General features: G+C 44.7%; 1 protein-coding gene across 2 annotated transcripts in view; it reads right to left on the minus strand.

Annotated features, from left to right (window-relative positions):
• The window catches only part of LOC309415234 (protein mono-ADP-ribosyltransferase PARP8-like), a gene marked incomplete at both ends in the record, with an annotated part of 160,073 nt that extends 141,239 nt beyond the window's left edge, over positions 1–18,834 (minus strand). The window contains 2 exons of one of the 2 annotated variants that reach the window (XM_082012690.1): positions 17,852–17,906; positions 18,738–18,834. In XM_082012690.1, the coding sequence (XP_081868816.1) occupies positions 17,852–17,906; positions 18,738–18,828 (146 nt within the window). The remainder of the gene's footprint in view (positions 1–17,851; positions 17,907–18,737) is intronic. The other variant, XM_082012689.1, reaches the window with a different exon arrangement.
• Positions 18,835–24,743: the final 5,909 nt, after the last annotated feature.

A 24,743-nucleotide genomic window follows, 5' to 3' on the forward strand; every position in this document is an offset into this window, starting at 1 on the left:
TAATAGAATCTTTGGGTTGGAAGGGACCTTTAAAGGTCATCTAATAATGTTTCCTCCCAGGAGATCTGACTCATAAAAGCCACAGTTGTTCCTAGTCTTTAGGCAAGGCTCTTGCCTGCTCTTCCTCCCATAGAAATAGGCTTGATGCAATCTTGTGTGAGCATGATGGCTGTCAGAGGAAGGAGATGTATTTATGTACCTTGTTTAGTCCCTCATCTTTCAGTGAGATTTTCTAGCTACTGGCTAGTAGGATAGTAGGCTTATCTTTGTGAGTTAATTTTACCTTGTTAAAAGGAGCTACTTCTCCTCAGATGAGGCCAGTTCAACAAAACATCTGTAAAAATCTTCACCCTCCTGTAGCAAGGAGGACATTAATTCTTAAGAGCTGTCCTCCTAAGTGGGATTTATTTAATATCAAGGCAGAATTATAAATTGGACTTCTTTTTAGATTTACTCACAGTTGATGCCTGCCTTAGTTTTAATTATAACTAAACTGAAGTCTCCCAGCAGTTTAAAATTTACTTTCCCTCTAGGTGCTGAAGTTTATTAAAGTAGGTATTTTGACTCTGAGTGATCAGACTAATTTAAGTCCTGTTTGACTAACCTGATCTCCTTTTATGACCAGGTGACCCGCCTAGTGGATGAGGGAAAGGCTGTGGATGTTGTCTACCTGGACTTCAGTAAAGCCTTTGACACCGTCTCCCCCAGCATTCTCCTGGAGAAACTGGCGGCTCGTGGCTTAGACAGGTTTACTCTTCGCTGGGTGAAGAACTGGCTGGATGGCTGAGCCCAGAGAGTTGTGGTGAACGGCATTAAATCCAGCTGGCGGCCGGTCACAAGCGGTGTTCCCCAGGGCTCGGTTCTGGGGCCGGTCTTGTTCAATATCTTTATTGATGATCTGGATTAGGGGATCGAGTGCTCCCTCAGTAAGTTTGCAGATGACACCAAGTTGGGTGGGAGTGTAGATCTGCTGGAGGGTAGGAGGGCTCTGCAGAGGGATCTGGACAGGCTGGAGTGATGGGCAGAGGTCAACTGTATGAGGTTTAATAAGGCCAAGTGCAGGGTCCTGCACTTCCGTGCATGTCCAGAGAAGGGCAACAAAGGTGGTGAGGGGTCTGGAGAACAAGTCTTATGAGGAGCAGCTGAGGGAACTGGGGTTGTTTAGTCTGGAGAAGAGGAGGCTGAGGGGAGACCTTATCACTCTCTACAACTACCTGAAAGGGGGTTGTAGTGAGGTGGGTATTGGTCTCTTCTCCCAAGTAACTAGCAATAGAACGAGAGGAAATGGCCTCAAGTTGTGCCAGGGGAGGTTTTGACTGGATATTAGGAAAAATTTCTTTATTGAGAGAGTGGTCAAGCATTGGAACAGGCTGCCCAGGGAGGTGGTGGAGTCACCATCACTGGAGGTGTTTAAAAAACGTCTTGACGTGGCACTTCAGGACATGGTTTAGTGGGCATGGTGATGTTGGGTTGACAGTTGGACTTGATGATCTTAAAGGTCTTTTCCAACCTTAATGATACTATGATTCTGTCAAAAAAAGGTGAGCTCAATGAGACTGTGACTAGAATGGCGATGATTTTGCTTTCCACAAACCCTCAACATTGCCTGTTTTTAAAAAGTACCCAAGGCTTTATTCAACATTACTTCATCTACAGAACCTTTAATGAGGAAATTAAAATCATAATGCTTTCCATGTTATATCTAAACTAGATTCCTGTCTCATATCACAGATTTCCCTTCCAGGAAATGGTGCTGTCCTGGCAAAAATATTAAGCCCTATATGATAGGAAGGTTAAAATTGAAAGATGATGTACAATCTTCCGGGTATTCTGAAATAGCAATAGATAGAGGGCTAAGTACAAACTTTGTACACAGTTTTCATCCCTATCTTATTGTAGTAGAGGTAGATTTTAGGAATATAATTACATATTTAACAACCTGAACACAAAGTTAAGTGCAGGCATTGTCGGAGGTATGGAAGGAAGGAAGCTGAGGGTATTGTTTAGTCTTTGCGAGTAGTTAACGAGGTCCAACCTTGAGGGAAGGAACAAGATAATCACAAGGGGAACACTACTACTGAATTTTAAGTGAACTATCCTAATTAACATCTAATTAACATAGTAAAAAACCACCCTTGGGTAAGGAAAGCCCCCTACCCACAGAAGCCCCTTCCTCATTGAGCATGCGCAGTAAAAAAGGATGCTGTGACTTTAAGTGGAGACGAGGCTTGTGAGAACCAATAGGAACAAGGGTGACTGAGCCAACTTTTTGAAATACTGATAACTGTTGCTCGAAATGTATGAATATTTTCCCTGTGTTAACTAAGGTGTGCTGGCTTTGTGGACCTACCACTTAGCACCCAGTTCTGCGCAGATTTGAAATAAAAGCAAATATCTCAGCTCTGTGTGTTTTTTGTCTCTCTGCACATCAGGTGAAAGACCCCATATTTGGGACAACACCATCAGCAACAGAAGATGACCTGTACTCGCACCAGCCCTTCCTAAGCCCTGTATAAAAACAGTTCCAGCTAAACTAAAACCATTCAGAGCAATGGATTCCATAAAAATTGTTTTCTCCTCTTTTAAGTCATATTTTCACGGACACTTTCATCTTATGTAAGCCAGCACTGTATCTAAAAGGAGCAGTCCAATCTTCTCTTCCCAAACCTTGCATAGTCAGTAAACACATTGCCATGCAATGAACCATACAGAGGAGCTAGGTTAAAACTAACCAAATCTAAAAAAAGGCTGGTCTTAAACTAGAACATTTTGAAAAGAAAAAAAATCAAAATGTTCAGGAAAGTGTTCCATTTTGATATTTTCAGATGAACACATTTTTATGTTTCAGATTTAAAAATGTTTTTCAATTCTCTCTCCTTTTTTGTTACAGCATATATAAGTTGAACATAGATTTTCCAATAAAAACACATGTCAATTAGCCTGAAACCATTTTTCTTCACCATTTTGTTGTACTGAAAACTTTCAGCGTTATCAGAGTGACACCCGAATTACAAAATTATTCACCAAATGGAATCTCTGATGTAGGCAGAGTTTTATTAAATTCATAGCAATAGGGCATACCGCTAAAGGAAAAAAAAAACATTATCTGCATGTATTTATCATCAAGTGGTTCAAACACCTGGTGGACATAATGTGCTAGGACTTCAGACAGTGGTTTTCATTCTAGCTGTAGAAAGCAATTTAGTTACTCTTTCAGTGGCACAGCTCCCCAGCTGTGAAATATTTCACTGCTACAGTGAGGTGGGAATTAATTCGTCAATTTACATGAGAATATCTGATACTACAATATTAAGCACTATGTATAACCCCTTGAATAAAAAAAAATAGACAAATATTCAAAGTCAAAACAGCATAAGTTAACAATTTGTCATTATTTTAAGCAAAAATAAATTACTTCAGACTAAAATTCAACTTTCCTTGCATCTGCAGAACTGCCATTATTATAACCATTGTGCTGATGTAGGGAAAGCATAACACATGAAGAATTTTTCTGACAAAATTAATCTGAGAGTTTACTTCTTAGGGGTCTTATCTAGTTTCTTTATAATATGCTACTGTATTAGATGTGCTCTCATGCACAGCCTTATTGTCACTGTCCCTCACTGCCAATGAGTTAAGTACATATTTGAATAAAGATGTATTTCAGAACTGATACGATGTCCTTGTTTAGCCTCAGAAAAAAAAGGGTGTGAGAAAAACACTAAAAAAAGGAAACATCTTTTTCTCACAACAACCAAGCACTGCTTTTATGTAAACCATGTTGTCCTGGTTTCAGCTGGGATAGAGTTAATATTCTTCATAGAAGCTAGAATGAGACTATGTTTTGGATTTGGGATGAAAAAGTGTTAATAACATACTGATATTTTCAGTTGTTGCTAAGCAGTCAAGAACTTTTCAGCTTCCCATGCTCTGGCCTGCCAGCGAGAAGGCTGGGTGTGCACGGAAAGCTGGGAGGGGACACAGCCAGGACAGCTGACCTAAACTAGCCAAAGAGATATTCCCTACCATACGACATCATGCTCAGTATATAAACTGTGGAGTTGGCCGGGGAGGCGCCACAGCTTAGGAACTAACTGGGCATCGGTCAGTGGGTGGGAAGTAACTGTACTGTGCATCACTTGTTTTGTATATTCTTTTATCATAATTATCATTTTTTTTTTCCCTGTCCAATTAAACTGTCTTTATCTCAACCCACGAGTTCTACACTTTTTCTTTTCCCATTATCTCCCCCATCCTGCTGCGGGGGGAGAGAGTGAGTGAGCGGCTGTGAGGTTGTTTTCGCTACCTGCCAGGTTAAACCACAACAATCTTTTTGCCGCCCAACGTGGGGCACGATGGATTGAGATAACGACAGATCTGAGCAGAGTGCATAAGAACAAATTTGTTATAAGCATTCATTATATTAGTTTGATAACCTTCCTTCACCTTCCCCTTATCCTCCAGGCTAGTTACAACAGCTCTTGAGAATTTTTAATATCATTGGCATGTTCAAACCAGCATGCTCCTATTGCTAGGTCTCCTGAATGTGTTTCAGGTCTTGTTTAAAGTTAAACAATTATTTAAAAATACCACCACACAATGGGCACTGTGGCTACTCAAACCCTGGTGAAAAACACTGCAGATGAAGTGCAGTGAAGTGCAGATGAGGTGCAGTGAAGTGCAGATGAAGCAGAAGCCCTGGCTGGTGGCAGGGGAAGGTGCCAAGCCCAGCCCTGAGGTGTTCATGGCACTCTTAGTAACTCCAGCACCTCTGAGTACAAATCTGAAAATGAGCATTTCTTCACAGGTCAGAAAGCAGAAGACAAACTAAGTATGAAGCGGTACAGGCGGTGCTCTCCTCTTCCCTCCCCAGGAGGCTCATCATGTCCCACCTGGTTCCTGTGTGTGTGCCAGGCCCAGAGGGCACCAGCAGGCCCTGCCCAGCACTCCAGCCTCTCCACACCCTGCCCATGCCCAGGACCCCGTTTCCACCCAGACCAGTCTGTCAGTCCCTGCCTGGGCTATGTTTTTAGTGTGCCTGTCTTGGGTCCTGCTCACAGGGTAGAGGTTAGTCCCGTTACGGTTTGTCTGCAGTCCAGCTCCTCTCACTCCTGACAGGGCTCCCTGGAGGGCCCTGGGGCCTGGCTGGGGCTGTCGATGGGTGCTGTGACCAGATGTCTGCCTCTTTCAGGTACGTCTTTATTTCCCATTTTGAGGAGGTGGCTGGCCTGGGCAGAGGGGTATTTCTGTGGATGAATCCATGAAGACACACAGATGCAGGAGGCCAGGGAGGGACCACCAAGGCAGGCGGCGGGAGCAGACAGCAGTGCCGTTTGTGTGTTAGGCCCCACTCCAATCATTACATGAGCATTTCATCTAATGACAGTTCAATTAATAACAGACCTTGGAGCAAAGACCAGGAAAAGGCCTTTGTGAAGTTAAATCCCTTTCATGTTATTGCCAGCCCCTGAAATCCAGTTACTGAACAGGGACTCTCCGCAGTGGTGGGGCGGCCTCGCCAGTGAGGTGAGACATAGAATCACAGAATCTTTAAGGTTGGAAAAGACCTTTAAGATCATCAAGTCCAACCGTTAACCCAACACCACCATGCCTACTAAAACATGTCCCCAAGTGCCATGTCTACACGTTTTTTGAACACTTCCAGTGATGGTCACTCTACCACCTCCCTGGGCAGTCTGTTCCAATGCTTGACCACTCTCTCAGTAAAGAAATTTTTCCTAATATCTAGTCTAAACCTCCCCTGGCGCAACTTGAGGCCATTTCCTCTCGTTCTACTGCTAGTCACTTGGGAGAAGAGACCAGCGCCCTCGTCGCCACAACCCCCTTTCAGGTAGTTGTAGAGAGCGATGAGGTCTCCCCTCAGCCTCCTCTTCTCCAGACTAAACAACCCCAGTTCCCTCAGCCGCTCCTCATAAGACTTGTTCTCCAGAGCCCTCACCAGCTTCGTTGCCCTTCTCTGGACACGCTCGAGTACCTCAATGTCCTTCTTGTAGTGAGGGGCCCAAAACAAACATGCTTGGTCAGGAAATCCCCCTGGGTGAGGGGACGCCTCATGGAAGGGACTTCGAACTGTGGCTCTTTCTTTTGTTTCCGGGAGTGTCCTACCTGCTGATCATTCATTCTGGCTCCTGGGACTCACTGCAGGGCTGTCCCATGGCTGTCTTGTATGGAGCTAATGCTAAGGGACTGGCTCCCCTCGGGAAGGGAGCTGGTTCTTAGCAGTGCTAAAAAAAACCCACACCAAGACACAGAGGCACGTGCATGGACTACAGTGCAGTCTGGCTGGGGGGGCTGAGCACGTCAGTCCCGTCAAAACGAATGCATGGTGTGCAGAGCTAGCCCCTCAAAGGCACAGCCCATGGCACCCTGTGGCATTTGGGTGTTTCCAAGGTAAGGTGCCAGCTAAATGGTGTTTTCAGGCTAAGTAGATAATTTCTCTCTAACTCCTACATGAAGGACCTCTGTCTTCCCTGGATCTATCCCAGGTTCATACTAGCTGTCATTTGATTGTTACATACCTCCTAAGTGTTACATATTCTCTAAAGGACTGACATAATAATCTATTAAAAAAAAATCTTTCATTGCCTCAAGACAGGCAAACCTTTCTGTTATTGTCATTGTGAATCTCCTCAAAATCATTGCACTTTTACATAGTTCAGTCTTTAAATGTCCTCTTCTGTTCTCATTCAGGAAAGTCAAGATTTTATAACAGTCCAGGATTTTAGTACTTCATTTTATTTAAAAAAAAAATAGCAAAGGAAAAACATGTTAGTTTTTATTCCTTTAATTATGATTTTGTTTTCTGAAGTGGAGCAGTGAATTCTTGCTACCAACATATAATTAAATTAAGTAAAATCATCTTATATGTAATTTTAATGTTTTAGCAATTCTTGGAGTAAAAACGCACCTGTATGTACAATTTTGATCACCCACTACTTTTAAGCCTCAGTAAGAACTGCTCATGTTCTACAATAGTCAGCATTTTGCCTACATTTTTATTCATGCAATTTCTCATCAGTTTATGCCTCTTTAGGGCTGTCCTGGTTTCAGCTGGGATAGAGTTAATTTTCTTCCTGACAGCTGGTATAGTGCTGTGTTTTGGATTTATTATGAGAATAATGTTGATAACATAGGGATGATTTCAGTTGTTGCTAAGCAGTCAAAGACTGCCCAGCTTCTCATGCTCTGGCCTGCCAGCGAGAATGCAGGGGGTGCACAGGAAGCTGGGAGGGGACACAGCCAGGACAGCTGACCCAAACTGGCCAAAGGGATATTCCATACCATACACTGTCATGCTCAGTATATAAACTGGGGGAGTTGGCCGCCGGGGAGGCGCCACGGCTTAGGAACTAACTGGGCATCGGTCAGCAGGTGATGAGCAACAGTGCTGTGCATCACTTGTTTTGTATATTCTTTTATCATTATTTTTTTTTCCCTGTACAATTAAACTGTCTTTATCTCGACCCATGAGTTCTAACTTTTTTTTCTGATCCGAACGAAGACGACGGGGTCGTAAGTATTTAAGGTGTATACCGTTCGGTTGGGTGGGATTCGGTTGCCTGTGTGTGTAAGAGTGTGACTGAGACGGAACCTAGTTCCGAAGCGATTGTGGAGGTCTTCTAACCGCGGTTCCAATCTCCCGCGAGGGACTTGGCCGGTGAAGGACCGAAGCGATTCCTATGGGATTCGTGGGTGGGTGATAGGTCCTAAACCCCCTGCAAGACACTCTTACTGGTAGCCAAGGGCTGTAGGAATTGCCACAGCAAAAATTCCTAGATGGGTCAGACGAAATCGAGAACCCAGGACCAGAAGAAAGGGAGCGAATTACTAGAAATACCTCCGGAGAGTCCATTAGGAATAATGATTGAAAATTGGAACGATAGGGGCCCCAGAAAAGGAAAAAGTAAATTAAAATTAGTTCGATATTGTATGGTAGAATGGCCAAAAGAACCTTTGAGACCACATGTCTTTTGGCCCGTTTTTGGATCTTTTGAAGACTGGGTCTGCCAGGCTTTAAATATATATGTTAATTCGAAGGAACCTTTTAGTCAAGAGGAAAGCGATTATGCCTCGCTATTTACATTAAAAACAGATAAAAAGTTTGAGGAAGAAGAGGAGAAAAGTGAAAAGGAAAAAGATGATAAATGGGAACCACTGGGTAACCTACCGCCTCCATATCCTAATAATCCATCTTTGGCGGCGGCTCCTCCTCCAGTGGCCGTAGTACCTCTACCTGTACCACCATTGCCCCTACCTCCACCACCAACAGCACCGGAATTAGATCGACCTCCAGCTGCATGTATGAGAAGTAGGACTGCTGTATCTGAGGGAGCTTCTCTATATCCCTTACGAGAAGTACCCCTCGGAGGCAATCAGGGAGGCATCGGGTTTGTGTCAGTCCCATTAAATAATCATACAGGGAATAAGGGAAGAGGTTCCCTGAGGCCGAATACAGTGGCTGGGACCGCACTCCTTAGAACACAATTTGTAGCTAATTCCTGGGGGGACATAAGACTTAGAGAAGCCCAGAAAGTCCATGTTAGGAGGGACGAAGAAAAACAAAAAGCAAAAGATTGAGAAAGATTTACAATTCCCGTCTGTTACTAGTGTAACAAGAGGGGACATGTTCAGAAGAAGCAGGGACAGGATATAGAAAATGTTCAAAGAAGATTATGGGTGTCAGGGGCTATATCTTCTGGGGACTTCAACATCAACAGAGCCGTTGATAAAATTATTAATTGGTCCCCATAAAGAGGAAGTTTTATTTTTAGTGGATATAGGGGCCGAAAAATCAAAAGGGAAGAGTTATATGTCAGTAGTAGGAGCAAAAGGAGAGCTTTTTCTTAATGATTTACTTTTGCTCCCTGAAGCGGAATACAATTTATTAGGAAGGGATTTGATTTTGAAGTTAAACTTGAGCATTCAGAGTCAAGGGGACAAATTGCAGATTAAATTATACACTTTAACACAAGAAGATGAAGAAGCTATTAACCCCTCAGTGTGGTATAAAGAAGGGGAAACTGGAAAGATAAAAATGGACCCCATAAGCGTTCAGATAATAGATCCGCACCGCCCAATTAGAATCAAGCAATACCCTATACCTATGGAGGGTCGAAAAGGATTAAAACCTGTAGTTGACAGACTTCTGGAAAAAGGAACCCTAGAACCATGTATGTCACCTCATAACACGCCCATCCTTCCCGTAAAGAAACCGGACGGGTCATACAGGATGGTGCAGGACTTAAGAGCTGTAAATCAGTGAACAATCACTAAATTCCCTGTGGTGGCAAATCCTTATACTTTATTGAGTCATATATCTCCCAAACATACTTGGTATAGTGTAATAGATTTGAAAGATGCTTTTTGGGCCTGTCCTCTGGATGAGGGATCCAGAGATTATTTTGCCTTTGAGTGGGAGGACCCCGAAACAGGACGAAAACAACAATTAAGATGGACTGTGTTACCACAAGGGTTTACGGAGTCACCAAATCTATTTGGACAAACTTTAGAGAAAATCTTACAAGATTTCACAATACACGCGGAGGTAAAATTATTGCAATATGTGGATGATTTATTAGTAGCAGCGAAACTGAAGAGGGGACCCGAAAAGCCACCATTAAATTGTTAAATTTTCTAGGGGAAAAGGGATTAAAGGTGTCCCGATCAAAGCTACAGTTTGTAGAACAAGAAGTAAAATACTTAGGACATTGGCTGAGTAAGGGAAGGAAGAAGTTAGATCCTGATAGGGTATCTGGGATTCTATCCTTAAGACTCCCACAAACTAAAATGGAAATTAGGCAAATATTGGGATTATTAGGATATTATAGACCATGGCTTGAAAACTATAGTGAAAAAGTAAAATTCCTATATGAAAAATTAACTAATAACCAACTTAAGTGGTTTGTTGAAGATGATCAGAGATTTGAGGAAGTAAAAAAAGGCATTAACACAAGCACCTGTATTGAGCCTCCCAGATCTAGAAACACCTTTCTATCTCTTTGTGAATACATCAAGCCAGACAGCATATGGAGTTCTTACTCAAGACTGGGCAGGAATCAAAAAACCCGTGGGGTATTGTTCTAAGTTACTTGATCCAGTAAGCAGAGGATGGCCTGCTTGTCTCCAAGCTTTGGTTGCTACAGCATTATTAATAGAAGAAGTTAGGAAGATTACCTTTAGTTCTCCTTTAAAAGTGTATACCCCACACAATGTCAGAAAAGTTTTACAACAAAAAGCGGAAAAATGGTTAACAGACAGCCGGATCCTAAAGTATGAAGCAATACTAATAGACTCCCCTGACTTAGAACTGAGGGTGACTTCTGCTCAGAGTCCAGCACAATTTTTGTTTGGAGAACCATCAGAGGAATTACAACATAACTGTTTAGAGGTAATTGAGACCCAGACTAAGGTGAGACCAGATTTAAGAGATGCTGAGTTGGAAAATGGAGAAGCGCTGTTTATAGATGGCTCCTCCCGAGTGGTAGAAGGGAAGAGAAAATCGGGTTATGCAGTAATTAATAAGGACTTGGAACTTGTGGGATCAGGACCTCTGAGTCCATCATGGTCAGCTCAGGCTTGTGAGCTGTATGCCCTATGTAGGGCCCTGGAATTATTAACAGGAAGAAGCGGGACTATATTTACAGATTCTAAATACGCATATGGGGTGGTCCACACTTTTGGAAAAATTTGGGAAGAAAGAGGTTTGATTAATACTCAAGGGAGGAATTTAATACATCAAGAATTAATAGTAAAAATGTTGAAGGCGTTAAGAGAACCAAAGGAGATAGCAGTGGTACATGTGAGGGGACACCAAAAGGGATTAGATTACCGAACTGGAGGAAATAACTTAGCAGATAAAGAGGCCCAGGAAGCAGCCTTGAGGGCTAAAGTTACCAAAATTAATGTAATACAAACAAAGGAGGACACCAGCAAAGAAGGACGAGAGGAAAGAGAGAAGAAGTTTACCCCAGAAGAACAAACAAAATTGGAACATTTGACACCTAGATATGGGATAATCCAGTACATTGATTCTGACCAGGGCGCACATTTTACTTCTAAAATAATAAAACTATTATGTCAATCATTAGGTATTCAGTGGGAATACCACACTCCGTGGCACCCACAAAGCTCGGGGAAGGTAGAAAGAATGAATCAAACAATAAAACAACAATTGGCTAAATTAATGATTGAGACACAAATGCCCTGGACGAAATGTTTACCATTGGCACTGTGAAATATGTTCATCTGATTCATGTGATGAAATGTAATCTTCTGTACTTTTATGGATTTCTCCTGCACCATAAAAAGGGGTATTTTATAGGAGAAAGTTAAACTACTTTGCTGGTATATCAACTCAAACCAGTTTGACCACTGACCACATAGTATTGTGTAAAGAGAAACTTGTAAAGTGCATGCATAAGGTTTGGGGTCATCCTGGGGGCACGCCAAGGAAGATTCGAGAAGACTCTAGCAGGAGAAGAGGGCATGTGCCGAAGAAGACACGCCTATTCATGAATATGTATTAGAAGACACACCTATTCATGAATATGTATTAGCAAACAGGATCACGCTGAGGAAGATTTGAGAAGACTCTAGATGGAGAAGAGGGCATGTGCCGAAGAAGACACGCCTATTCATTAATATGTATTAACAGACAGGATATAAACCAAGAACAGGAACTGTACCGCGTGCGTCTTGGTGGAGCGGAGACTCCCGGCACACCCAGCGCTGTTTGCTTGCCTCTATTCGCTTAATAAATTGTAAATTTGAATTGGAATCCTATTTGGGACTAAATCATTTATTATGATATGATAAAATGGCTAGTCATGACACTAATCTGGTATTTGTATTCAGCATTGCCGTCATTTCTGTACTTCGGGAGCTATCTCTTGGAAACTATTAATAATTACTCTTTTTACCTTTTCTCCTTGGAGAGCCAATCTATGAGGGAGACACCTTCCTTCACCTTCCTCTTCTCCTGCAAGCTAGTTACAACAGCTCTTGAGAATTCTGAATATCCTTGGGATGATCAAACCAGAACGCTCCTATTGCTAGGTCTCCTGAATGTGTTTCAGGTCTTGCCCAGGATTAAAAAGCTATTTAAAAATATCACCCCATCTGCTACCAGTACTCAGTGTGGATGTGGGCGCACTGCCACTACTCAAACACCAGCGACAGGCACTGCGGTTACTCAACCCCTGGCAATGGGCACTGCAGTTACTCCAACCCCTGCAATGGGCACGGCAGCTAGACCAACCCCCGCAACAGGCACGGCAGCTAGACCAACCCCCGCAACAGGCACTACAGCCACTCACACACTGTCAACAGGCACTGCAGCTACTCAAACCCTGGTGATAAACACTGCAGATGAACCAGAGAACCAACCTGTGCCCATATCAGTTGCCCCTATACACAAGAAGAAATGGACATGAAAGTCAGCTCGTTTAGCAAAGGATTATGAAGAACGAGAACCAGACAAGGAAGAGGCAGAACCAGAGATAAGCACCCGATCCCTGTCCCTGGGTGAGCTGCAAGATATGCGAAAAGACTTTAGTCGTCATACAGGCAAGCACGTTCTCACCTGGCTGCTCTGATGCTGGGGTAACGGGGCCAGTAGCCTGGAATTAAAGGGTAAGGAAGCCAAGCAGCTGGGGTCCCTGTCTAGGGAAGGGGGCACTGACAAGGCAATTGCAAAAAAGACACAAGCCCTCAGCCTCTGGAGGCGACTCCTTTCTGGCGTGAAGGAAAGGTAGCCTTCAAGGAAGATGTTATGTGTCACCCAGGCAAGTGGACCACCATGGAGAGACGTATCCAGTACCTGAGGGAATTAGCTGTGGTGGAGGTGATTTATAATGACCTGGAGAACACAGATCTAGATGAAGTCCAGTGGACACGATCCATGTGGCGGAAGTTTGTATCGAGAGCACAATCGTCGTATGCCAACTCATTAGCAGTAATGACCTGGAAAGATGGAGATGTACCAATGGTGAATAAATTGGCTGACCAGCTCTGGCAACACAAAGAAAATCTCTCCTCCTCCCTACGGGTCTGCATCTCGGCTGTGGAGAAACTGACAGACATGATGACCCAGAAACTGTCCCGGGAGTTTCAGTGATTCAAAGAAAGATGATATGTTCTGCTCCCCACCTGTACGGACCAGTATCACAGCTGTGAGGAGTAAGCGTTCCTTTGCTCGAGAGAGGATATAGGGGGTACACACATCTGTGTGACCATGGACTGGACATCAGGAAGTTGGAAGGAAAATCTACCTCGACCATTAGAGGCCTGAGTACGTGAGTTGCAAGGACAAACAATCACAAAAGGGAGTTCTTCCAGGAACATTGCTGCCCCAGTATCCAGTGAGCAGTTTCCCAGACAGGGTAGAAGGGCAGGTCTGACTTCCGATTTACTAGAGGGACTTCTTAACAACAAGTGAGTAATGAATACTATGACCAAGACTAGAGGGTCCCTGCCTCCAGCCAGACGGAGGAGAGGGACAACTGATTTTATTGGACTGTGTGGATTCGATGGCCTGGCACATCACACCCACAAGAGTGTAAGGCTCTAGTGGACACCGGTGCACAGTTTACCCTCATGCCATCAAGCTATAAAGGCACAGAACCCATTTGTATTTCTGGAGTGACAGGGGGATCCCAGCAGCTGGCTGTATTGGAGGTCAAAGTGAGCCTAACTGGGAATGAGTGGCAGAAGCACCCCATTGTGACTGGCCCCGAGGCCCCGTGCATCCTGGGCATAGACTACCTCAGGAGAGGGTATTTCAAGGACCCAAAGGGTACCGGTGGGCTTTTGGTATAGCTGCCTTGGAGATGGGGGAAATTAAACAGCTGTCCACCTTGCCTGGTCTCTCAGAGGACCCTTCTGCTGTAGGGTTGCCTGAGGGTTGAAGAACAACAGGTGCAGATCGCTACCACAACAGTGCACCGGCGGCAATATCGCACCAACAGAGACTCCCTGATTCCCATCCATGAGCTGATTCGTCGGCTGGAGTGTCAAGGAGTGATCAGCAAGACTCGTTCACCCTTTAACAGCCCCATATGGCCAGTGTGAAAGTCTAATGGCGAGTGGAGACTGACAGTAGACTATCGTGGCCTGAATGAAGTCACACCGCCACTGAGTGCTGCCGTGCCGGACATGCTAGAACTTCAATATGAACTGGAGTCAAAGGCAGCCCAGTGGTATGCCACAACTGATATCGCTAACGCGTGTTTCTCAATCACTCTGACAGCAGAATGCAGGCCACAGTTTGCTTTCACTTGGAGGGGCATCCAGTACACCTGGAACTGACTGCCCCAGGGGTGGAAACACAGCCCTACCGTTTGCCATGGACTGATCCACATATTTAGTGCCCATATTATGCACAAAGATGTGCTTCACTAATAAATTTCTAATTACAACCTTCCCAAACCAGGAAGCATCTCTGCAGTGTCAAACAACTCTAATAATTTAGAAGTGTGAACACAGTGCATTTGAAAAAAAAAGTACAGTCTGAACATGAAATACAGTCCAAAAGGATTAACTGAACTACATAGTTAAAGGATTATTTATGATAATTCACACAGTACAAATATGTTTGTACTTTAAAGAGATTCTTCCCTTCTAACGTTTTAAGAAAAATCCTGCAAATGCAGAATCTCCTTGAAGTGCATTTATACCCATCCGCTGATCATTTACACATATATTATTTACACAGTATAATAGCTTAATACCACCTAAAGGTCAAATGTTGGAACAGGTCTATATAATGGATAAAAAAATAATAGTTCTCAGTTAGCTTCACTGGAACCTCTGTACTTGAACAAAAGGTAAGTCAAGCCCTCAGGTTTTGGTTCAAGACTTTACTGTGGGAATACAAGTTAACTCCACTGCAGCTATGATAAATGTGCTCCGGATCAGGCCTGTCTAATTTGGATTGATCTGCAGTGTGGTTATGTACCACCTCAATATTTGAATAGTACTAACTTAAGAAGGGTCTGTGCAATCAATCCAAGCAACAGGAAAAAATCAGATAGTCAGAGAAGCTGGCCCCAAGAAGAAAAATCTCACACAGATAAACTTAATAGTTTAAAGAACAAACACAAATCTTCGGTCCTCATCGTAACTGAAATAATACTGGTATACTGACTTCCATGGACTTACACTGATTTGCTAAGAATCTGGCTCTGAGTTTATAAATTAAGACCACTGATAAATGGACTTAATGGGCACTAGGGGCAACTACAGCATGCAGAAGAAAACCCCCAGTGATGTTTAACTTGCTAGTATTGTAACCTGCTTTTATACAAGGGTAAGACAAAGATGACTCCTTCTCAAACAGAAAACACATTGCCTTCTTTTAGAGGTCTCTGCTCTTGTATCTAACCACTATAGCTAAAACAAAGCCATGCTACACACTGACCTAAAGGAACATTTAAAGGAAATACAGCATGAAAAAGACTTAGTTCCAAGCATGGCTAGTGAGTGCTAAAGTACCGGTAATCTTTCTTGCACACCATTTCAACTCTTACTCATTTAAATCTGTTTCTTGGTTTGAACATCCATCTAGTGAACATCCACCCCTTTGCCCATTACTCGAAAGCCTGTGTTCCTGTTGGTTCAAAAAACAAAGTCATCAGGCTAAATATCTGAAGTAACAGGACAAGCTGATACTCAAGTCTATGATCACAAGCTAATAGAGGTTTTGTCATTCAGGGACAATTCCTGAGTGCAATAGTAAAAAAACGGGGTCACCACTCAGGAAGTCCACAGATGCGGCCACGGTAGTAGGAAAAAATCATGGCCAAATGCAAGAAAAAGTTCCTTAGATAGCCTTGTGCTCTCCTAAATTGATACCACATACATGTCACTGTTGTTAACCCTCATAGAGCCTGTACTGGAGACCTGCCTGAACGCTGCACATGGTACAGCATAGCTGCTGCTCAAGTAAGCACCTTCTCTAAGAAGAAACCACTAACTCTTCTTCGATGTGATAAAGAAAAGTTTGGCCCTTAATGGTCAAGGCTTAGGGTTTTCATTTTATGTACTTCACAAGAGAGCTTACTACCATAAACTTGCCACTCAGTACACCACTGTATACTAAGAATACTGCAAAACATCTTTCTAAATCAAAATACAAACAAGCAGAGAACATGAAACCCTTCTCTCAAAGGATGCCTTTTAAATGTCCTTAAAATGTCAAAAGGAAAGTGAAATTTGAGTATGCTCTAAGTAACAACCCAGTTTCACCAATTTCTCTAAGTCTAACTTTTATTTCTCAATTCAGATTGAATTTTCAAGATCTTGAGACTAGTTTCCAGTCAACAGTTTCCTTAAGCAAATGCTGACACCAGTTAAAATTCAAGGCTGTGGGATGTAAGGCCATCTTCCATCTCTCACTGTAGAAGTGACAACATTTTGTTCCAACATTTATAAACCAGTTTGTTTTACATCAGTTATGCCCTTAGGCTTTTTACTTTATTCTGCTTGGAAAATGTAAACAATAGACAGGTTTCACTTCCTAGTTTCTTGCTGCAATATTTGGTTTAGAAAACAGTGCAATGTAACTTTCAAATTCGATTGTTTTAATTACATGATAAATAATATTTCTGTTAGATAATTTTTACTGTATCAAGCCTTTCAAAATTGTCTTTTAAAACAATATCAAAACAAAACATATACTAAAACACTAAATTAAAGAGTATACTACAAGCAACCTGAAAATACATCTGATTCTCAGCTACTGGGTGAACTGAACTATTCTACTCCACTGAAAATAATAGAAGTTGCCTTTTCCTTTAGTAGGAAGAGGCAGGGTAGTGAGGTGGGAAAGTGTTTTTCTGAGCAGTCTCGCATCCTGGGGACCATCTGGGAGCCTGGTCCTGCAGCTAGGCTGCAAAGCATGCACAGGGGAGAACCGATGGCTGTAGGAGTATTGCCTGCACTGAAAGGTTCACTTGCAAAGAATACAACACTTTAACCTGATGTATCCCGATAAAGAATCACCAAAGATATCAGATGAACTGTCTGAGAAAAAATATTTTAAAAAACCCAACAAAACCAACCAAGACATCTTGCCAAGTCTAATAAAATTCAGCTAAAAGATAAGAGGACGATCTAGCATATACTATAAATACCATATTAAGTAAAAAGTAACGAAGAGCCAGGGAAACAAAAGGATGTGTATTCAAGCTTTTACATATATTTCCTTTTGAAAACAAACACAACAATGTGTACAAACAAAAAAAGTGTACATGCACAATCCAGTTTATAACCAAAAGCTTGTAACTACTTGGGAATAATATTTAAACTACCATTCAATAAAACATTTTTTTATCCTTAGAAGCTATACTGACATTTCACTTAATTGTATCAGTAGTTTAATTTGGTCAACTGCAGACAGTCTCGCATCTGTCATGGGACTAAATGTGGTTCTCAAATGCAAGAGAATAAGGTGCTGATGTGAAATTTAGCCTATTTGTTAGTAAAATCATACCTTTTTCCATTTTTTAAAGATGTATTAACTTTATATTTCATATGTTGATGCCTTTGCTGTGTTTCTGTTAAGTTTACATATGGCAGAAATTCTACATATACACATAAATTAAAAAGAGAAACAGTGAAGTGCCACAGAGCAGCACTCAGAGGAACAAGCCTTCAACAACTAGGATCACCTTTCTGATCACCTCCCTCGACACTTCCTCCTCAGTTTACGTTTGCACGAAGGCAGATGATTTATTGATCCTCCTTGCAAAAGAAAACAAAAAAGCCTGCCATGGTATTGAACCGCTTGCACCTCACTGCCGGAAAGAAATGGAGTCATTACTGTAAAAAGTACCTTTTGGAGCCTCCGATATAGGTGAAGGTAAAGGTGGAGTCTGAGTACCAGAAATCTGAAATACAACGAGCTGCGTTATTACAACTTGTCTTTATTTTGGCTGAAATAGCTGCGGTTTTGCAGACCAGCATTCTGCTACCGATACGGGGGGGGAGGGGGCAGCACGAATCAGAGGAAATGCAGCAACTCCCCCCCGCTCCCCAGCCCCTCGCAACAAGTGCCCGGTGCTATGGCAATGACAGGGACTTCCATTGTCAGAAACGGCAACAGGCAGCCACAAGCCGAGCTCCTGCGACGGCAAACCACTGCCGGCACCTCACCGTCTCTGCCGAGGAAGCGGCGAAACCCCGGGGTTTTTTTTGCACGGAAGAGGGGACATTTACCGCTTGCCATGCCCCCAGCCCTGAAGCCAGGTGGGCGTGCGGGGATAAAGGCATGCACCGAGGATGGCAGGAGCCCGGCCGCGCGGAAAACAGCCGTGTAGCACCCGCCGGAGCAAAAAGAACCAGGGCTACGCTCGGCTGGGCGCTCGCCCCAGCAGCTGCCGGCTGCACCAGGCAGCGGAAGGCACGCACACTCGCACACACCCGCCCGGTTTTGCGTGTGGCCACTGCCACGCTCCATGACTCGGGATCCACTCCCCCGCGCCCTTTCCCAGCCGGCGCCTGGTCTCATCTACCCTCAAATGCCCTCGGAAAGAGAGGAGGAAGAGGAAGAAGGAGGCTGAGGGCAAACACAAGCCGGCTCGGCGGCGGCCCCCGCTCCTGGGAACGGCAGCGAAGGGCAGGGGCACAGCCCGGGCAGCCGCGCCGCGGCGGGAGCGGGATCTGGGGCAGGCGGGGGAGGCCTCCGCGCCGCCAACCTGGCGCCCGGGAGAGAAACTCACCTGCAAACAGGCAGTCCTTCTCCGCCTTGCACTTTTGGATCACAACGTCAATATCCTTCTGAATCCTCTCTTGTCTTGAACACATCCCCATGAAATAAATCCCAGGGGAAAAAAAAAGCAGCCTTTATTTCTACACACACACACCCCCCCCCGCTGCCAGTTTTAGTATTCAGTCCGAAATACGGACCCTGGGGCTGGCGAGCAGGTGTCTCACCGCGCCCCGGAGGGATCCGCTCGACCGGCTGGAGGACGGAGGAGGAAGGCGGCGGGAGCCGATGTTGCATGCCCAGATGTGCCCGCCCCGATGTGCCACCGATGCCGGCGAATGGCAATTTCCTCACAACAGATCCAGCGGAGGGTGGCGGCGGCGACACGGGATCTCCCCATCCCCCACGCCCTCTAGTTTTTTTGGGGGGTTGGTTGGCTGGTTTGGTCTTTTTTTTGGAAGGAAAAAAAATAATAAAGGGGGCGGGGAGCCGACCCTACCTCTCACATCCCTGCCACCCCCCCGCCAGCAGCGGCGATCGCCGCGCAGCAGCAGCGCGGAGCCGGCGGCGCCCGCACCCGGTCCCTGGCGGCGCGGTGGGGCCGGCGCTGCTGCAGCGACGCCGAGCCGCAGACCCTCCCCTCGCTCCCAGCCCGGCACGTACGGCCCCCGCCAGCTCCCCGGGAGGAGGCAGCGCGGAGGAAGGAAGAGGCGGATGCATAGAGCCCTGCGGACAGCCCGTGAGGTGGCGGGCTCGATGTCCCCGGCCCCGCTGCCGGCCCTCGTCTCCCCCCCGGCCCGGCCTCGGGCATAGGCTTTTGCCTCCTCCCGAGCAGCGGAGAAATGCAAACGGCAAGTGATCTAGGTGGCGGGACGGCTCCCAGGCCGGCACCGGGGAAGAAGCAGGCAGCGCCGTGCTGCGCAAGGCCGGCGGCGGCGGGGCACGGGGGCACTTCCCGGACGGGCAGGTGCTCGCCCTTTGCCCCGGGGGACGCCGTCTGGCTCCCAGCGGAGCGGGCGCTGCAGACGCCCCCTGCGGCTCTCTCCTCCGCAGCTCCCCTTCCGCCTGCGTCCGCGCCCTTCCGCCCCCGCGGTGGGTGTGCTCCTACCCATCACTGAGGGCGGGCGTCAGCAGGCGGCACCCCGGCCTCATCGCGGGCAGAGCTCCTCTGCCTGGCCCTTCCCCGGGCAGGAAACCACCCTTCCCCCACCCTTAGCAGAGTGCCATCCCCTGCCTGCCTCCGCGTCCGTCCTATTGACGGGGATGCGTGCCCATTGAAACAATAAAAAGAGAATTAACGTGTTTATAATTCATCTCTAATCACCATGATTTTTAATCACACTCCTCTCCCGTCAGTCTTCAGCAAACCTGTCTCTCAAATCTAAGGGCTTTGGGAGAGGACTCGGGCTGTCGGTACAGTGCCTAGCAGTCAGCACTAATCCAGGCTAGAGACTTTGGGCGCTAATGTAGTACAAGTAATGAACGTAATATAACTCAGAAGGAGTGGTCAAGTCTGCAAAACCAAATATTTTTCATCAGCCAAAGAGCAAATGGAATAATTAATAAAAAAATAAACGGGTGTGAACACAGTGGAAACATTTGATTAAAAAAATTCAAAAGAATATTCATAAAATTAATTTATTATGTATTCACCCAGCTCTAAACAGCTCCCATGGATTATTCATTATTGACCCCAGTAGTTTTAGTGTTTTTTCATTAAGCAAGTCTTTATAAATCATGTATTGTTGATTTCAAACACGGGAAGAAACACAATCATTATTTTGTTATTTGTGGAAAATAAGTGGAAATAGCTTAAAAAGTGAGGTTAAAAAGATTCCATATTTATTCCTATCTTGAAAACATTTTGTGTCTGAAGGAGGGAACAGAAGTGAAATTATAAGAAAAAGCAGGTAGTGTTTGAAGAGAACAAAAATCCATAACTCCCTGCCTCTAAGAAAATAATTTATCTTTGAAGGGAGATTTCCAGACTACTTTTCAGTGCTGTTCACTAAATTCTCTTCTACTGCAGCAAGACTTTTCCAAGGTACAATACAGAACTTCTCACTGTAGTCAGAAATACAGTGTAATACAGTAAAACTGTCATTCTGTCAAGTTATGCCAGCTTGGTCAATGAGTGGTGCTTTTCTAGAGTTTTTTCTAGCTATTCAAGCTAGGACATCAGCAGCCATACTTGCTGCCTTCTCCTTAATCATAGTTAGAAGATGTAATCAGAACTTGATTTATTCTGGTGGGGGTTTTGGTTCTGAACCTTGTAGAGAAAGGTCTCTGTTATCCCTTCCATGTGGATTGGGAAGAGGGGAAGGTTATTAGATAGCTACAGGATATTTATGCTGACAATTCTGCTCACAGCTTATTCTGATCACAGGGTTCTTTTCAGTGTCATGTCAGTTAACACAATTCTTGAACTGCCTTTTTAAGCCTTAGACTATTTTCATAGACTTGGTAACAGTGAATTAAAAAGTCATCCACAAACACTACTGTCTTCAGGAAAACTAATATAGTTGGTATCTGGTTTCACAGTATCAACTGAATAGAACAAGAAGTCTGGAAATATGGTTGGTTATTTATTCCATTTATTATTATTTATTGTAAGCGGCTCTTAAATTTCTACTCTTAGCCAATTTGGCCCTTGATTTATCTGATGACTCTACTACCGTTATAGCAGGAATGGTTGATTTCAGTGAGGAAAAGCTAGATTATATATTGAGATTATTCTATTGATTAAAATACTGAAAATGGAAGTGTTAGAAAATCAAGGTGAATCTTTAGAGTTGATCCTTAAATTTGTACAGATTGACAAGCTGCTGACGTTGCTGACATCCAAGTACCCCAAGTGTTATTGCAACAGTGTCCGTTTGCATGCTGTAATCCCTATAAAGATGTAAATTATACCACCCTCTTGAAGAAACTTTCTGAGGAGTTTTACAAGTAATTTCATGAATGATAGGACAGTTGGTCTTGGAAGTAATGGTCTTGGCTCAAGGGAATTAAATGTATGTCTTTCCAATTGCTTTCTTAGTCTTGAAAATCAGCTCATGTCATTTCTAGTTTTGTCTCAAGTTCAGCTCAGAATCACAGAAACACATAAGGTTACTTAGTCTATTAAAGACTGAGGCAAAGGCGGCATTAAGTACTTCAGCCTTTTCCTCATCCTTGGTGACAATGTTCGTCCCCGTGTCCAATAAGGGATGGAGATTCTCCTTGGCTCTCTTTCTGTTAATATATTTGTAAAAACATTTTTTGTTATCCCTTACAACTGTGGCCAGATTGAGTTCTAGCTCGGCTTTTGACTTTGTAATTTTCTCTCTGCATGACCTAACGAGATCCCTGTACTCTTCTTGAGTTGCCTGCCCTTTCTTCCAGAGGTGATAAACTCTCCTTTTTTTCCTGAGTCCCAGCAAAAGCTCCCTGTTCAGCCAGGCTGGTCATCTTCCCCACCAGCTCATCTTATGGCACAAGGGGACCGCCTGCTCCTGTGTCTTTAAGATTTCCTTCTTGAAGACTGTCCAGCCTTCCTGGACCCCTTTGCCCTTCAGGGCTGTCTCCCAAGGAACTCTCTCAACCAGTGACCTGAACAGGCCAAAATCTGCCCTCTGGAAGTCCATGGTAGCAGTTTTGCTGACCTCCCTCCTTACTTCACCAAGAATCGAGAATCCTATCATTTCATGGTTGCTCCATGGCCTCCGACCATCACATCTCCCACCAGTCCTTCTCTGTTCGAAAACAGCAGGTCAAGCGAGGCACCTCCCCTGGTGGGCTCACTCACCAGCTGTGTCAGGAAGTTATCCTCCACACACTCCAGGAACCTCCTAGACTGTTTCCTCTCTGCCGTGTTATACTTCCAGCAGATGTCCGGTAGGTTGAAGTCCCCTACAAGAACAAGGGCTAGCGATTGCGAGACTTCCTCCAGTCGCTTATAGCATCCTTCATCTGCCTCTTCATCCTGGTTGGGTGGTCTATAACAGACTCCCAGCAGGATATCTGCCTCATTGGCCTTCCCCCTCATCCTTACCCATAAGCACTCGACTTGGTCATCACAGTCGTTGAGCTCTATACAATCGAAACACCCCCTAACACACAGAGCCACCCCACCGCCTCTCCTTCCTTGCCTATCCCTTCTGAAGAGCTTGTAGCCATCCATTGCAGCACTCCAGTCATGAGAGTCATCCCACCATGTTTCTGTGATCGCAACTATGTCATAGCTATCCTGCTGCACAATGGCTTCCAGCTCCTCCTGCTTGCTCCTCATTCTGTGTGCATTGGTATAGAGACACTTGAGCTGGGCTATCGATTTCACCCCCAACATTGGTATGCCATCCCTAGGCTCATCTCTAGTGAGCCTGGTTTTATCCCCTTCCCCCTTTGAATCTAGTTTAAAGCCCTCTCTATGAGGCCTGCCAACTCATAAGCAAGAATCCGTTTCCCCCTTGGAGACAACTGAACTCCATCTGCTGCCAGCAGGCCCAGTGCCATGTAAACCACCCCATGGTCAAAAAAACAAAATTCCACCAATGGCACCAGCCTCTGAGCCACGTGTTCATCACGTGTGTTTTCCTGTTCCTCGTGTTTTAGGTCCCCTCCTTCTGCCAGGCAGCAAAAGGGCAGGGGATTGCGGGAGAAAGATGGACTTCACAACTCTATGAGAGTTATATTCCGAAGCCGTTTATTGTCTTGTCTGACTCCAATATATATCATAATTTTTGTTTAGTCACCGCGCACACGCTCATGATTGGTTACAGCTTGTTACACACATTATTGCAATTGGCTATATACAAAATATCACGCGCTGTCCACGCGCCTCTCACACAGTCAGGTTTCGCTGCCTGCAGGTGTTCCTGTGCTCCTTTGCTTCCTCTTAGTTGTTTACCACAGCTCCTTCTCCTCAAGGCTGAGCCCTGCAGGTGTCCAGCTGTTTACCATATTCTCAGTGCCACAGCTCCTTCTCCTCAAGGCCGAGCCGTGCAGATGTCCAGCTGTTCACCAGCTTCTCAATGCCACAGCTCCTTCTCCTTAAGGTCGAGCCGTGCAGGGTGATCCCAACATCTCCCCCTTTTTGTTTATCTATAAATAAACCTGATGGATCATTCGCAACCTGAGGACTGTGAGGAAGATGGACCATCTGTACATTCTTGTATCGTCCTGTGCCGCGAACTCAGCCCAGCAGTCGGTAGGTGCCAGTTTTACGTGGGCATCCCCACGGAGGCAACGGTGGCCTTGCCGTACACCGATCCCCCTGCTCTTCGGGAAATCCCGGTATTTATACATTTGCAGAGGAACGAGTTTTGACACACATGGCCAGCAAGTGTCGGAACACGCCTCGGTTGTCACCTTTTAACACAGGGAGCCTATGGCGTATGCGCCCGCTGGCCAGACGTGCTGCACACGCCACAGCCATCCCGTCTATTGGTTCGTAGGCTTTGTTCACACGGCATATTACCATAATCCAGCAGTCACATATCAACTATGCTTAAGTCAATAGCAGAATGTTACAAGGCAAACAATTCTAGCTGTACTACTCCTAGCGATGGAAACTACTCCTAGCGATGGAAAAAGCGCCTGCACGAAGCTATGAAAACCAATATTATATCTTACCAAAGGATTTGTAGTTATAGAGCGGTTTGCCCTAAAAGCTTTCCATGTTCCTCTCATGATACTGTTAATTTCAGTGTGATTTACACATACATTTTCTTTTGGCTGAGGTGGCATCCAGATTGCGATGACACCTGATAGTGTCAAGATGCGTCCGACGAAGATGATGGTGACTGTTTCGCCCATGATTTTACCCATTTTGCAGGTACCCAACGAGTTCCAGAATCTGTAATGACACAAGCATAACCTCGACCCCAAGTTAGCAATTGAAAAGGTCCTTCCCACATATTCTTTTCCAAATTTTTAACTTTTACTTGCACATTTTGTGTTAACTCAAACAGACTTCCTGTCATTCCTTTTACATGTTTTATTATGGGAGGCACTGTTTCTCCTTCTGCTAGACGGAAAT

Source organism: Phaethon aethereus (assembly GCF_964289735.1).
Source record: "Phaethon aethereus genome assembly, chromosome: W".
Classification (NCBI taxonomy): Eukaryota; Metazoa; Chordata; class Aves; order Phaethontiformes; family Phaethontidae; genus Phaethon; species Phaethon aethereus.